Source organism: Triturus cristatus, chromosome 7 (genome assembly GCF_964204655.1).
Source record: "Triturus cristatus chromosome 7, aTriCri1.1, whole genome shotgun sequence".
Classification (NCBI taxonomy): domain Eukaryota; kingdom Metazoa; phylum Chordata; class Amphibia; order Caudata; family Salamandridae; genus Triturus; species Triturus cristatus.
The window spans coordinates 1723214709-1723230778 of NC_140590.1; the positions used below are offsets into that span (position 1 = coordinate 1723214709).

A 16070-nucleotide genomic window follows, 5' to 3' on the forward strand; every position below is an offset into this window, starting at 1 on the left:
GCAGATGCTCCTCAGACGTGGTGGGATCTCGGCACTCATGGTAGAGGCTCCTTAGTTGTGACAAAATCTCCCCACTCATGTCAGGATCTCCCCACTGCAGTTTCCCATTGCGGGGGTTCTACTACAAGTGCGGAGATCCAGTCACAACTGAGGATCTTCTGCCATGACTGCGGAGGTTCTTTGACAATTGGGGGCTGGGATTCCTGCCAAGCATACAGGATTTTTCATGGTTGTCCTCCAGGACTTGTCTTAAAAAAAACAATCAGCATGATTTTTCAGAAGACAAGATTGGAAGGATAAAACTCTGCGATGCTCTCTCAAGAACATAACAAACCAATGGCATCAAGGTGTTGGCCCCGGACTAGCATCATCTGGAGGGACAAATGCTTCCCCATCAGCATCCGTGGCAGTAGAGGACCTCCTTTCTTGATCCTCATGTGACTCTCAGGAGTGATGATAAACCCCTCATAAATGTTCTCACTACAAAAGGGTGACGTAATGCTTCTGCTTGTCTAGCCCACTTATCAATTCACTTGCTAGATTACAATTATAAAGTACATTACATGACTGGTGCAAAAAAATAGGGGTGCAGATTTCTTGAGTCGCTTACCATTCTGGTAGAAAATCTGTAAGTTTCAGCCTCCGAGGGGAGTTAAGGTCTGCATTCCTCCACTTCTTCAATGAGGATTCAGGCCACATAATGAGGTGCATAAACTACAAGTAGGACTTTGTTGTTTTAAATGTTAATTGAGTGCATATGTACATTGGTAGGTAAACACCAGCAACGAGGTATAATCCAGCAACGAGGAAAAAGTTAATTATGCAATTCTATGACAGATCCAATGCTGCAAGAGAGTAGGAGGTATGCCTGTGGACAAACTCAATCAATCAATCAGGGGGATTAGAAGAGCAGTACTCACCCGTGACGGTCTCAATGTGCGGGGGGGGTCAGCAGTTCCATTTCATTTAAAGAGCCAGGTCTTCAGAGCCTTCCTGAAGGTGTCCAGGGAGGGGGCAAGGCTGATGATGGTGGGAGCTCGATCCAGGTCTTGTCCGCGATGTAGGAGAAGGATTTTCACCCTGCTCTGGCTCTGCCAATGCGCTGAGTTTCGGCAAGGAGGAGGTTGGTGCAGCGGAGGTTTCTTTAGGGTACATGAAGGGTGATTCTGTTGTCATTGAGGTATTTGGGTCCGGTGTTGTGTAGGCATTTGTAGGCATGGGTGAGTATCTTGAAGGTGACTCTTTTCTCAACGGGGAGCGAGTGGAGCTTGCATAGGTGTTGGCTGATGTGTTTGTGTCGGGAGATCCCGAGGACGAGTCTGGCGGCGGTGTTCTGTATTGTCTGGAGCTTGTGGATAGAGACTTGTTGATGCCGGTGTAGAGGGTGTTTCTGTAGTCCAATCTGGTGGTAATGAGTGCGTGGGTGACTGTTTTACTTCCCTTGGGGGGATCCATTTGAAGGTCTTGTAGAGGATGCGGAGGGTGTTGAAGCAGCTGGAGGTGAAGGCGTTCAACTGTCGGTTCATAGAGAGGGAGGAGTTGAGTACGATGCCGAGGTTCTTGGCATGGTCCGTGGGGGTCAGGGGGCTGGCGGTGGACCACAAGGTGTTGTTCCATGCTGAAGGGGTGGTTTCAAGGACGAGGACTTCTGTGTTCTCTGAGTTGAGTTTTAGGCGGCTGTTGCTCATCCAGGCTGTGACGTCCTGCATTCCTTCCTGGAAGTTGAGTCTGGTGGAGGTGGGGTCCTTGGTGAGGGAGAGGATGAGCTGGGTGTCATCGGTGTAGGAGACTATGCTGAGGCCGTGCTGTCGGACGATGCAGCAAGGGGAACCATGTAGATGTTGAAGAGGGTTGGGTTGAGTGATGATCCCTGTGGAACTCCGCAATTGATTTTCATGGGTTCAGAGAGGAAGGGTGACAGTCTAATCCTTTGGCTCCTGCTGGTGAGGAACGATCTGATCCAGTCGAGGGTGGTGCCTTGTATGCCGGTTTCGTGTAGTCAGGCAGCGAGTGTGCGGTGGGATGCAGTGTCAAAAGCTGCTGACAGGTCTTGTAAAATCAGGGCTGTGGTGTGGCCTTGGTCAAGGAGGGTGTGGATGTCGTCGGTAGTGGCGAGTAGGGCGGTCTCGGTGCTGTGGTTGCTTCGGAATCCGGATTGTGAAGGGTCGAGGATGTTGTTGTCTTTGAAAAACCTTGTCAGTTCTGCGTTGACGGTCTTCTCTGTGACTTTCACCGCAAAAGGGAGGAGCGAGATGGGCTGGTAGTTATTGATGTACGTCGGGCCTGCTGAGGGCTTCTTGGGCAGGGGCCTGACTTCTGCGTATTTCCAGTCGTCGGGGAAGGAACCGGTCTCAAAAGTGGCGTTGATGGTGCATTGTAATAAGAGTGCGATGGTGGTGGCGGCTCTGTGGTATATGTGGGGTGTAATATAAAATATACAGAGGCGGTTGGCTCTTGGAAGAAAAATTTGGGAGAACTGGATATACGCGAGGGAATTTTCCCCGATTGAAATGTATTGAATTGAGATTGGTGCTCTACCGTGACAGTAAGACGGGGACCACTTGCCTTTTAAGGAATTCGAAACTGGTGGAGAAAAACCACCTTAATGAAAGTTTCATAACTCTGATTATCTTATACCTACGGTGGAATTAGTCCGGTGAGCTTCATTCTGGGCTTAGTATAATCAGTGTCTCCTCTGACCTTACATCTTTTATAAGACGCCAGATGTGCGCGTATACAAGCTTTTGAAGTCTTTTTTCGTGATTTATCCGCACCCTACTTAAGTTCTTGTGGCTCTACAAATTAGATTGACGAGGCATAAAAGAAACTTATGAAATCGAACGATCTACCCGACTTAACTTATTGTAGTAATTGACACTGTGAGTTTTCGCCTTTTGAAAATACCATCAGCGCCCTGAGGAAGGAAGGTGTATGAGATTCCGAAACGCGCATCGGCGCAACTGTTTTTTCTGTTTTTCTGTATTGTTCTCTATGTGTATATGATGTTCCTGTATGTTGTTATTGATTTTGACACTCTTTGATGTATTGTATTTATTGTACTTGTTTTTAATGTGTTTGTGTAAACTGTTTATGCACCTCTAGTATTTACACTGCTTCGTCAATTCACATAACGCTTCTTAGATGAAGAGTTGCATTGTTGTTCTGTTCTAGTACAAAAAATCTAAAGATTAATTCAATGAGCAAAGTAAATATAAATCTCTATATTTTTTTTAATAAAAACAAAAGAATGGTATAGAAGACGGTTTGCTTTCTGTGGGATAGTATTTTTTGTTTAAAGGGGTTTCTCTTGTGGTTATTGGCAATGTATATGTGGGGTGGCCAGGGGTCTGTGGGGGCCCCAGATTGGATGCCTTTTATGGTCTTGGCAGTCTCCTCGGCCGTGATCGGTGTCCAGGTGGAGATGGTGGTCTTGCTGGCGTTGCCGCAGGGCGGCACTGCGGGGGGAGGCGCTTGGGCGTTGAAGTTGTTGTAGAGGTTCTTTATCTTTAGGTGGAATTAGGATCCGAGTTTGTCACAGAGGTCCTGGGAGGGAGTGATGTCCATGGCTTCGCTGCGGGGGTTGGTGAATTCCTCTGGGTTTAGAAGGCACACTGTGGGGTTCAAGAAGAGGGCTGGGTAAATAGCAGTAGGTGTTTGGGTGGGTGTTTGGGTTCCTCAAGCCTGCAAAGGAGAATCTGTGTGAGAAACATAACCTGACTCAGGAGACAAGTCCAAGTCTTACGGGCCCAACATAGACGATCCTACTCATCTACTTAAAGTCCAAGTCAATTTGGTCGAGGTTAGATCACCCATTATCATGGGGGGGGACTTTAATGTCCTCCTTGACCCCAGACAGGATCGCTCTAACTATTGCCAGCATGTGACCGCACCACGCTCTATGCGTGCCATGGTTAACATGATGAACGAGATCGGACTCATTGACGCTTGGAAGATTAAAGGAGTGTCAGCCCCAGGATATACCTATTTTAGTAAAAAATATGGACACGCGTCGAGATTGGATTACATTCTAGTAGATAGGCAATGTTTAGAGACCTTGGAGGATATGAGAGTTCTACCTACTATTATATCGGATCACGCACCCATTATGTTCTCGGTTTTTATTAATGGGGATTTAACCATGGCACCACCAAGACGGACTTTAAAAAGGTCTGCACTACATAGCCAAAATATAGTTACATCTGTCAGAATATCTATTGATAATTATTTTATTGATAATGTTGGCTCTACTCTCCCCGAGTATGTATGGGACGCCTGGAAAGCACACATAAGAGGTCATCTTCATAGTCTAATCTGTTCGGAAAATAGGGAGGAGGCGAGGAAGTTTAAAACTTTAGAGAATAAAATAACCTCGCTAGAGAATGCTCGACTGGGTACTCAACATTCTAATTTAATACAGTTACTAGACGAGCTGGAACTCCTCAGATTAGAATATAGAGGGTTATTAGATCAAAAAATCAAGGCTCAATGGGACGTTCATGCTATGGATAACTATGAGTACGGTGAGAGAGCCGGTGCAGTTTTGGCAAGTAAGATTAGAACGGACCGGGTGCGGAACAATATAGATAGGTTAATGGTTGATGACCAGGGGAATATATCCTGCAAACAGAAAGATATGGAAGATCATTTGCTCTCTATGTTTTCTAAACTTCACGAGAAAGAACCAGCCTCCACACAGGAGAATTCTTTACGATGGCTGGAGAGTAAGGCCCTTCCCAGCTTGTCAGATGAAGGCAGAATCATTCTTAACAGCCCCTTTACCGAGGAAGAGGTCAGGGAACATATTAAAAAATTAAAAAATAGCAAAGCAGCAGGGCCTGATGCTCTCCCGGGTGAAATATACAAAATCTTCCAGGAAAGTTTGGTTCCAAGACTATGTGAACTATTTAACTATGTATATATTACAAATGGTAGGAAACCAGCATCCTGGAGGAAGTCTATCATTGTACTTATCATAAAGCCAGGGAAGGACCCCCTTAGTGCAGACTCATATAGACCCATCTCCCTGCTAAACGCTGATTATAAAAACTTCACTAGTGTTTTGGCAGGGAGATTGGCTAAATTGGTTCCACAACTCATCAGTATGGACCAGAAAAGCTTTGTGCCTGGTAGATATATTCATGAGTTGAATCTACAGCTGATAGGCAGCATAGATCTAGCGGTGACACCGTCTGAACCCTTGGCGGTGGCCGCATATGATGCGGCGAAGGCCTTCGACCGTGTCAACTGGGGATTCCTGTGGAATGTACTGGGGGTAATGGGATTTGGTGAGACCTTTATCCAAACTATGAGAGGGTGCTATGAGGGTGCCTCGGCGGAAATTTTATTGAATGGTCTTTTAACATCAAGCTTCAATATAGGGAGGGGCACTAGGCAGGGGTGCCCCATTTCCCCTCTTCTTTTTGACATCTATATTGAGTCGTTGGCACAAGCACTTAGGACTGACGAGACAATTACACCCTTTAAATATAAGGAATATAGCTGTAAGCTAGCCTTATATTCTGATGATCTTTTGATCTATACTAGCAACCCCGCGGAAGTACTCCCTAGGGTAGAAATGATAATGGCGGATTTCGGCCTCCACTCGGGATATCAAATAAACAATTTGAAAACAGAAATTATGTGTTGGGGGATTGATAATTGGGAAGGTCCATGTAGCAGCCAGTTTAGATATCTGGGGATTATTATCACTCCAGATATTAGTAACATAGTTCAAATTAACATAAATAAATTATGTAAGGATATTGATCAGGCTTTTTCCAGATGGCAGAATCTTCCCCTTACAATATATGGCCGAGTCAATTTGGTTAAAATGGTCATTCTGCCTAAGTTGACTTATTTGTTTAATTCAATACCCCTCTTTTTTTCAGATAAAATTTTGGCGAATATTCAGGGAAAGATTGGCAGTTTTATCTGGGCTAAAAAAAATTCCAGGCTATCATGGAAAAAGCTAAAAAGAAGACTATTAAAAGGGGGGCTAGCACTCCCAGATATAAATTGGTATGCTCTATCTTTCCAGTTGAAAAATATCAGGTGTCTTCTGTCACGCCCCGATGATTCTAATTGGGGAAGAATTTTGAACATAATGGTAGGTCTAGAGGGAGGCGAGTCCGGGTTTTTATATAAATTTGGAGCAATAAAATTTTACAAAAAAGTATGTTTAAAGATTTTAAAATCAGCTCTCAGAGTTTGGAACAGAGTTAAAGGAAGATGGGGCATCAAATATTATTCTGAGTGTGCCCCAATTTAGGAATCTCCAGGTCAGCCCCCATGCCTAAGGGATAGCTTGTCCCTTTCCATTAGGAGAGCAGGAATAAATATATGGTCTGATTTGATAACATCAGAGGGGGTTCTTCCGTGGGAGGTATTGAAATCTAGGATAGGGGATTCCCTCTCTAGGTTTAAATACATCCAACTCTGCTCCTGGTTTAAGGCCGAGAAAGAGAACATCGGAGGTAACTGGGAAATCGAGTGTGCTCTCCTTTCTTCGGGGCCCAGGAAGAAAGAAGTGGGGCTCTGGTACAGGAAAATGTTGGAAGCAGAGGAAGTGCAGTCCCCTCCACTAAATCGGGTTTGGAATTCTACGAGGCTGGAGGCTGACTCATTTACTCTGTATGATTACTCTCTTAAAATACTTTAAAAATATGTTAGGACTGTTTCCCTTAAAAAGAATCACTTTTTCACTATAAACAGGTTATACTACACACCAAAAAAACTCGCGAAGTTCGTAAACCCATCCCCTTTCTGCCCAAGATGTGGGCTCATAGAAGCGGATGATATCCATATTTTCTATGATTGTTCGGTAATTGGCCCCTTCTGGGGTAGAGTGGAGAGGGCTATTGAGAGCATTTTTAAAATAAAGCTATGTTTGAACTTAGCTAGAGTCATGTTTGGTCTGGTTGCAGAACTCATTGTTGAATTGAGGGAGACACAAGTCGCATTATTTTTTTGTTTTATTTTGATTGCTCGAAGAGAAATATGTAAGATCTGGAAGGATTCCAGCCCTCCACTATATGAAAACTGGCTCCGAGCTACACTTAGAATTGCACGATTAGAATCACTTTTAACTCACAATGTAAATAGCACTGTGTGGAAACCCTTTATTGAATGGGGAATAGCAATGAGGCTGTAGTAACATAAGGTCCAATGATTAACACCATGCCTTGGTATAAAAAGGCAGGCCGGGCTGGCCCCAGGCGAAAATAAGTACTCTGGCCCGGGGCGCCCAGGATAAGATTGGGCCATAGGAGATCATTTGCATTCGTTAGTGGTGAGATGAGGATAAAAAAAAAAAGAAATTAAAAAAAAAAAGAAAAAAGGAGAGCAGTCCAAGGAATGTCTTAGGAAGTACTAGAATAAGGTCTTCGCATAAGATTATCCAGGAGCAGAACTGAGATCTGTAGAGGCTAATTTAGTGTCAGTCCTTACATTCATGGATCCTCAGGCTCAAGGAGCATGCAAGCGAACACCATTACTGAAAGATTTCCACTGCATGACTCGTGGCTAAAGCCACTGCGGATCAAATACATGGTCACTGGGCCTCACCTTTTTGCCATGTGCCTTCCCTTCCCTGCCTTCACGCTGGACCTGAATCACCCCTCATCTCTGCACCCCTCACCCCTGCAGCCCTCATCCCTGTTCTTCTTTACCTGCAGCCCTCATCCCTGCATCAGGCATCTCTCGTTCCTGCACCCCTCATCCCTGAGCCCTCATCCCTGCAGCCCTCTTCCCTGTACCCCTTATCCCTGCATCCCTCACCCCTGCATCATGCATCCCTCATCCCTGCATCCCTCACCCCTGCAGCCCTCATCCCTGTACCCCTCATCCCTGTACCCCTTTACCTGCATTCTTCATCCCTGCATCATGCATACCTAACACCTGCATCCCTCATCCCTGCATCCCTCACCCCTGCAGCCCTCATCCCTGTACCCCTCATCCCTGTTCCCCTTTACCTGCATTCTTCATCCCTGCATCATGCATACCTCACCCCTGCAGCCCTCATCCCTTCAGCCCTAACCCCTGCAGCCCTCATCCCTGTACCCCTCATCCCTGTACCCCTTTACCTGCATTCTTCATCCCTGCATCATGCATACCTCACCCCTGCAGCCCTCATCCCTTCAGCCCTAACCCCTGCAGCCCTCATCCCTGTACCCCTCATCCCTGTACCCCTTTACCTGCATTCTTCATCCCTGCATCATGCATACCTCACCCCTGCAGCCCTCATCCCTTCAGCCCTCACCCCTGCAGCCCTCATCCCTGCAGCCCTCATCCTTGTACCTTTTTACCTGCATCTCTCATCCCTGCATCATGCATCCCTCATCCCTGCACCCCTCATCCCTGCATCCCTCATCCCCACACCCCTCATCCCTGCAGCCCTCATTCCTGTACCCCTTTACCTGTATCCCTCATCCCTGCATCATGCAGCCCTCATTCCTGCAGCCCTCTTTCCTGTACCCCGTATCCCTGCATCCCTCATCCCTGCATCCCTCATCCCTGTACGCCTCGTCCCTGTACCCCTTTCCCTGCATCCCTCATCCCTGCATCCCTCATCGTTGCCTATGCTGTAAAGATTATCCGCCCTTCAGGCTGCACCAATGGGGACACCGCGATAAGGCTCGCGGTGCACACATGCATTATATGATGGTCTTATTGTTAGATCTGGAGCTGTGAGTCATGTCCTTCCTGTTATCCGGGGGCTTTTGTTACACGGTGCCCCAAGTGCCCTGCCTGTGCTCCGCTGCCAAGTCGCGAGCCCTCCTGTCCCTGAGCAGCAGCTTGCTGCCTGTTCCTACTGGTGCTTCCATGCTGTGATGAAGAGGAAGGGAAGATGTCACAGCCTGACTCAGAGGCGCAACTAGAGCCAAATTTCGGGGGGGGTGGGGGGGGGGCTAAGAAAACATGTCGGGAGGGGCTGAATCTTTAAGAAATAGGCAGAGTGGAGATGCAGGGGCTCTTAGAAGGGGTGAAACAACAGAAGGGCCTCATTAACATGCAAATGGTCTTTTAAAGACCTGTGAAGTGCTCGTGCGGCTGTGTGTGCGCCGGGAAGCTGTCTCATCCCGGGCTGCCACACACGAGGGGGGGGGGGGGGGGGGGAGGGGCTGCCAACGGGGGTTGCGCGCCTGGCCTGACTGTACTTGACCTGGAAGGGAGGGAGCCTTGTAGTGCTGCGGGCCCCCTCCACCTCTTCTGCGAATGAGGGCAGAGTGCCCTACTGCTGCCTGCTGAGTAGGCTTCATTAAGGCAGGCTGGGCCTGTTTAGACCGTGTGCTTCTTCTCCCACAGATACTATAATGCTTCACCCCCAGATACCCTGAACTGAACTATCCCCCCCAGGCCCCTGCATTGCTTCCACTCCTTACAGTCTGTGCTGCTCGACACATCGGAACTCTATAGACTCCAGGCCAGTTCTCTTCCCTTGAACCCAGAGCTGTACCCTCCGTCCTTTCCTGGACCCTGGGCTGCCCCCTGTAACCCTCACTGCTTTCTCCAAGTGGACACTGCACTCTGTACTGTACCCCTTGTGTCTTACACTGCTCCTGCGCTGCGCCCTGCACTGCTCTCTGCCCTCTCTGGACCCTGTGACGCTCTCTTGAAGGTGGGCGAGCCACAGAAGTCTCGAGCCAGGCTCGAGCTGCAGGCCTGCCTCTGGCTCAGCTCGAGGTACTCTTAGACCTTCGAGCCCTAAACGAGCCAACCTGTCATGTGGTTTCCGCCTGCCACCCAGGCTCTACCATTCTGCAGCAAAAATTTAAAACAAAGCAGAAACCTCTGGTATTGAAAGGGAGAAAACGAGGTAGCCGTCTAGTAGGTGGGGCAGAAAACTAGGACTGACCTCCTGGGTTCACTTCTTGAAGAAATTATGCGATCCTAGGCAAATATTTTACAGAGCTTATTTTTATCCGCTGTCAGATACGAGGGCAATTACCAGCACATGAGTTCAGGGCGTGCGCTGGGCACAGTTAATCGCATGTGTTAAGGTGAAACGCCTATGTCTGTTACAGAAACACCCTTTTAAATTTCAAGGAGACTCTCATATTTTCACAGTACATGTTGCATGACGTAATTATTCAAGGCTCGGCTCGTGTGCGGGCCCTTAAGGCCGAGCCAGACCCTTGATTTGGCCCCTTGTTAAAGAGTTGGCTCGTCCAGCTCTATTCAGTCTGGCACCTGCGAGTTTCCAAATTTTTCTACCTAAGAGGAACACCTCTACATGTAAGAACCTCCCCCCCCCCCCCCCCACCCCGCGCGCCCATGCCTACCTCGCGCTGCAGTTGTTGAGAAGGCTGCAGTTGGTTCGAAGGGCCCTATCGAAGGCGATGACGTCGGCGGGCAGTTGTTGGGCTTCGGGCACACGTTCGGCTTCGGTATACAATTTCCGCACATGGTTATCAACCCCGCGCTGTTCTGTTGTTGGTAAAGAAAATACAAGCAACGATTTAATTAATACATGATTCTCCTGTCAGCCCAGACGTCTCAATCTTCATTCATCCCCAGTTCCCCTGCAGACATTTAACAGCATTTCAGGCTAATGGGCGCTACTCCAGCCTCCTGCCTTCCTAAATCCATCCCAGCGGCCGCCTAGATACACCAGGCTCAGACTTAATGGCCCTCCTAGGATCCACATCCCTACATCACAGACCAGGCTCAGACTTCACCCCCCCCCTCCCTTCTAGGTTCTCACCGCTCTACACCACGGACCAGACCAGGCTCAGGCTTCATGGCTCTCCTAGGCTTCCGCATCCCTACACCACAGACCAGACCAAACCAGACCAGGCTCAGACTTCATTTGCCCTCCTAGGTTCCCACCGCCCTACACCACAGACCAGACCAGGCTCAGACTTCATGGCCCTCCTAGGATCCGCATCCCTACACCACAGACCAGACCAGGCTCCAACTTCATGGGCCCTTCTAGGCTTCCGCATCCCTACACCACAGACCAGGCTCAGACTTCACCCCTCCCCTCCCTTCTAGGTTCTCACCGCCCCACACCACAGACCAGACCAGACCAGGCTCCAACTTCATGGGCCCTTCTAGGCTTCCGTATCCCTACACCACGGACCAGACCAGGCTCAGACTTCATGGCTCTCCTAGGCTTCCGTATCCCTACACCACAGACCAGACCAGGCTTCACCCCCCCTCCCTTCTAGGTTCTCACCGCCCTACACCACGGACCAGACCAGGCTCAGGCTTCATGGCTCTCCTAGGCTTCCGTATCCCTACACCACAGACCAGACCAGGCTCAGGCTTCACCCCCCCCCCCCCTTCTAGGTTCTCACCGCCCTACACCACGGACCAGACCAGGCTCAGGCGTCATGGCTCTCCTAGGCTTCCGCATCCCTACACCACAGACCAGACCAGGCCCAGACTTCACTCCCCCTCCCTTTTAGGTTCTCACCACCCTACACCACAGACCAGACCAGGCTCCAACTTCATGGGCCCTTCTAGGCTTCCGCATCCCTTCACCACAGACCAGACCAGGCCCAGACTTCACTCCCCCTCCCTTTTAGGTTCTCACCACCCTACACCACAGACCAGACCAGGCTCCAACTTCATGGGCCCTCCTAGGCTTCCGCATCCCTTCACCACAGACCAGACCAGACCAGACCAGGCTCAGACTTCATGGCTCTACTAGGCTTCCGTATCCCTACACCACAGACCAGACCAGGCTCAGGCTTCACCCCCCCTCCCTTCTAGGTTCTCACCGCCCTACACCACGGACCAGACCAGGCTCAGGCTTCATGGCTCTCCTAGGCTTCCGCATCCCTACACCACAGACCAGACCAGGCCCAGACTTCACTCCCCCTCCCTTTTAGGTTCTCACCGCCCTACACCACAGACCAGACCAGGCTCCAACTTCATGGGCCCTTCTAGGCTTCCGCATCCCTACACCACAGACCAGACCAGGCTCCAACTTCATGGGCCCTTCTAGGCTTCCGCATCCCTACACCACAGACCAGACCAGGCTCAGACTTCCCCCCCTCCCTTCTAGGTCTCACCGCCCTACAACACAGACCAGACCAGGCTCCAACTTCATGGGCCCTTCTAGGCTTCCGCATCCCTACACCACAGACCAGACCAGGCTCAGACTTCACCCCCCCTCCCTTCTAGGTTCTCACCGCCCTACACCACAGACCAGACCAGGGTCCAACTTCATGGGCCCTTCTAGGCTCCCGCATCCCTACACCACGGACCAGACCAGGCTCAGACTTCATGGCTCTCCTAGGCTTCCGCATCCCTACACCACAGACCAGCCCAGGTTCAGACTTCATTTGCCCTCCTAGGTTCCCACCGCCCTACACCACAGACCAGACCAGGGTCCAACTACATGGGCCCTTCTAGGCTCCCGCATCCCTACACCACGGACCAGACCAGGCTCAGACTTCATGGCTCTCCTAGGCTTCCGCATCCCTTCACCACAGACCAGACCAGGCTCAGACTTCACCCCCCCCTCCCTTCTAGGTTCTCACCGCCCTACACCACGGACCAGACCAGGCTCAGACTTCATGACTCTCATAGGCTTCCCTATCCCTACACCACAGACCAGACCAGGCTCAGACTTCACCCCCCCTCCCTTCTAGGTTCTCACCGCCCTACACCAGACCAGACCAGGCTCCAGCTTCATGGACCCTTCTAGGCTTCCGCATCCCTACACCACGAACCAGACCAGGCTCAGACTTCACTCCCCCCTCCCTTCTAGGTTCTCACCGCCCTACACCACGGACCAGACCGGGCTCAGACTTCATGCCTCTCCTAGGCTTCCGCATCCCTACACCACAGACCAGACCAGGCTCAGACTTCATTTGCCCTCCTAGGTTCCCACCACCCTACATCCGACCAGACAAGGCTCCAACTTCATAAGCCCTTCTAGGCTTCCTCATCCCTACACCACGGACCAGACTAGGCTCAGACTTCATGGCTCTCCTAGGCTTCCGCATCCCTACACCACAGACCAGACCAGGCTGAGACTTCACCCCGCCGCCTTCTATGTTTTCACCGCCCTAAACCGCAGACCAGACCAGGCTCCAACTTCATGGGCCCTTCTAGGCTTCCGCATCCCTACACCACAGACCAGACTAGGCTCAGACTTCATGGCTCTCCTAGGCTTCCGCATCCCTACACCACAGACCAGACCAGGCTGAGACTTCACCCCCCCCTCCCTTCTAGGTTCTCACCGCCCTTAACCACAGACCAGACCAGGCTCCAACTTCATGGGCCCTTCTAGGCTTCCGCATCCCTACACCACAGACCAGACTCAGGTTCCCACCGCCCTACATCACACACCAGACCGGCTCAGACTTCATGCCCGCTCCCTCCTAGGTTCCCACCGCCCTACACCACAGACCACACCAGGCTCTGACTTCACCCCCCTCCCTTCTAGGTTCTCACCGCCCTAAACCACAGACCAGACCAGGCTCCAACTTCATGGGCGCTTTTAGACTTCTGCATCCATACACCACAGACCAGACTAGGCTCAGACTTCATTTGCCCTCCTAGGTTCCCACCGCCCTACACCACAGACCAGACCAGGCTCCAACTTCATGGGCCCTTCTAGGCTTCCCCATCCCTACACCACAGACCTGACCAGGCTCAGACTTCACCCCCCCTCCCTTCTAGGTTCTCACCGCCCTAAACCACGGACCAGACCAGGCTCCAACTTCATGGGCCCTTCTAGGCTTCCGCATCCATACACCACAGACCAGACCAGGCTCAGACTTCATTTGCCCTCCTAGGTTCCCACCGCCTTAGACCACAGACCAGACCAGGCTCCAACTTCATGGGCGCTTCTAGGCTTCCGCATCCCTACACCACAGACCAGACCAGGCTCAGACTTCACCCCCCTCCCTTCTAGGTTCTCACCGCCCTACACTACAGACCAGACCAGGCTCCAACTTCATGGGCCCTTCTAGGCTTCCACATCCCCACACTACAGACCAGACCAGGCTCAGACTTCACCCTCCCTCCCTTCTAGGTTCTCACCGCCCTACACCACAGACCAGACCAGGCTCAGACTTCATTTGCCCTCCTAGGTTCCCACCGCCCAACACCACAGACCAGACCAGGCTCCAACTTCATGGGCCCTTCTAGGCTTCCGCATCCCTACACCACAGACCAGACCAGGCTCAGACTTCATGCCCCCTTCCTTCTAGGTTCCCACCGTCCTACACCACAGACCAGACTAGGCTCCAACTTCATGGGCCCTCCTAGGCTTCCACATCCCTTCACCACAGACCAGGCTCAGATTTCCTGCCCCCTCCCTTCTAGGTTCCCACCGCCCTACACCACAAACTAGACCGGCTCAGACTTCATGCCCGCTCCCTCCTAGGTTCCCACCACCCTACACCACAGACCAGACCAGGCTCTGACGTCATGTGCCCTAGTAGACTTACGCATACCTACACCACCAACCAGACCAGGATCAGACTTCATGTGCCCTACTAGGCTTACGCATACCTACAGCACAGACCAGACAAGGCTCAGACTTCATGCCCCCTCCCTCCTAGGTTCCCACCACGCTACACCACAGACCAAACTAGGCTCCAACTTCATGCCCCCTCCCTTCTAGGTTCCCACCACCCTACACCACAAACCAGACCAGGGTTAGACTTCATTCCCCCTCCCTTCTATGGTTCCCACCGCCCTACACCACAGACCAGACCATGCTGACACTTCATGCCCCCTCCCTCCTAGGTTCCCACGGCCCCACTCAACAGACCAGAACAGGCTCAGACTTCATACTCCCTCCTTCCTACGTTCCCACCGTCCTACACAACTAACCAGACCAGGCTCAGACTTTATGCCCGCTCCCTCCTAGGCTCCCACCACCCTAAATCATTGGACCAGATCAGACTCCCACTTTATGATTCTCCTAGGCTCCCTCCTGCCTGTTCCACTTGTCCATTCCAGGTTTCATCTTCATGCATCTCCCAGGCACTCAATTCAAAGCAGGGAAGGACTCAGCCTAATGCAATGACCTTAAGTGACTTAAGTACTGGGAAGGCTTAGCTGGCCCAGGAACTAGTCTGAGTGTGCAAAGTGTTTATAACGCAAATTTCTAACACCATACTATTCACCTACAGATGCTCATCATCGTCCTACCCTCAGCAACCTTAAGGAATGCAAGGGGAACCCAACTCTCCCAACCTCCTGGCCGATGCGATTGACACAGAGGAAAAGGCTTTCAAAGTTAGTACACTAACTAACATCAACTGAATGTAGGGGTTTCAGTGGTAGAGCTTTCATAGCCTCAAGCACTAAGAGCAAATCCTATGAGGGAATTGCTGAACCACTGTTATATGGTTGGATGCAGATTGTTCTACTTGATCATGCAATTCTGTTTTTTATTTATATTTCTTAAGATTTCTTTGCCTCTTTGTAATGGGGGTGAGAAGTTTCCTCTCACAAAGGACAAGGCGCTGGCATCATCTGTTATCATCCTGCTAGTTAGATTTGAGAATTTCAGGTCTGGGATGTCTTGGGCTTGAGCCGGTGCATGAATTAGCTCTACATGTTGTGTCGATTACTAGGAGATGCTGCACTAGTTGAGGATTGAGTTGATTGAGGTTTCACATCAGTGAGATTTTTAGCATCCTCCGTATCAATGTCTTTAATTCCTCTAAGATTTCTTTTTACTTGTGATACCAGTAAATTTAAAAATGATGGATGAGTAATACGTTTCTGAATGATCGGGTAGAAGGAACAGCTTCATGCGCATAGCTTTGCATCCCCCCTTTTCCCATTGTATTAGATGGATGTATGACGTTACAACGCACACTTTTACAACGCATGCACTTACAACGCATTTTTTACAACGCATAATCCATTACAACGCACTACACTTACAACGCATGACACTGCAACGCATTTTTAAAAACTACCATTACAACGCATACCATTACAACGCATAATATTTAATTGCATTTAAGGTAAGTATTAGATAGTATAGGGGTAAAAATTACTTTTCTAACTCCAGGGGGTGCAACAGTAGGGTAAGTGTTGGATAGTATAGGGGTAAAAATTACTATTCTAACACCAGGGGGTGCAACAGTAGG

The 16070-nt window shown here is 50.1% G+C and overlaps 1 protein-coding gene across 4 annotated transcripts in view; it reads right to left on the reverse strand.

Moving 5' to 3' along the window:
* Positions 1-16070, reverse strand: part of LOC146812898 (ovostatin-like) — a 388701-nt gene that overhangs the window by 171908 nt on the left and 200723 nt on the right. For all 4 annotated transcript variants that reach the window (XM_085619969.1, XM_085619967.1, XM_085619968.1 and 1 more), the window contains exon 17: positions 10281-10425. In XM_085619969.1, the coding sequence (XP_085476095.1) occupies positions 10281-10425 (145 nt within the window). The remainder of the gene's footprint in view (positions 1-10280; positions 10426-16070) is intronic.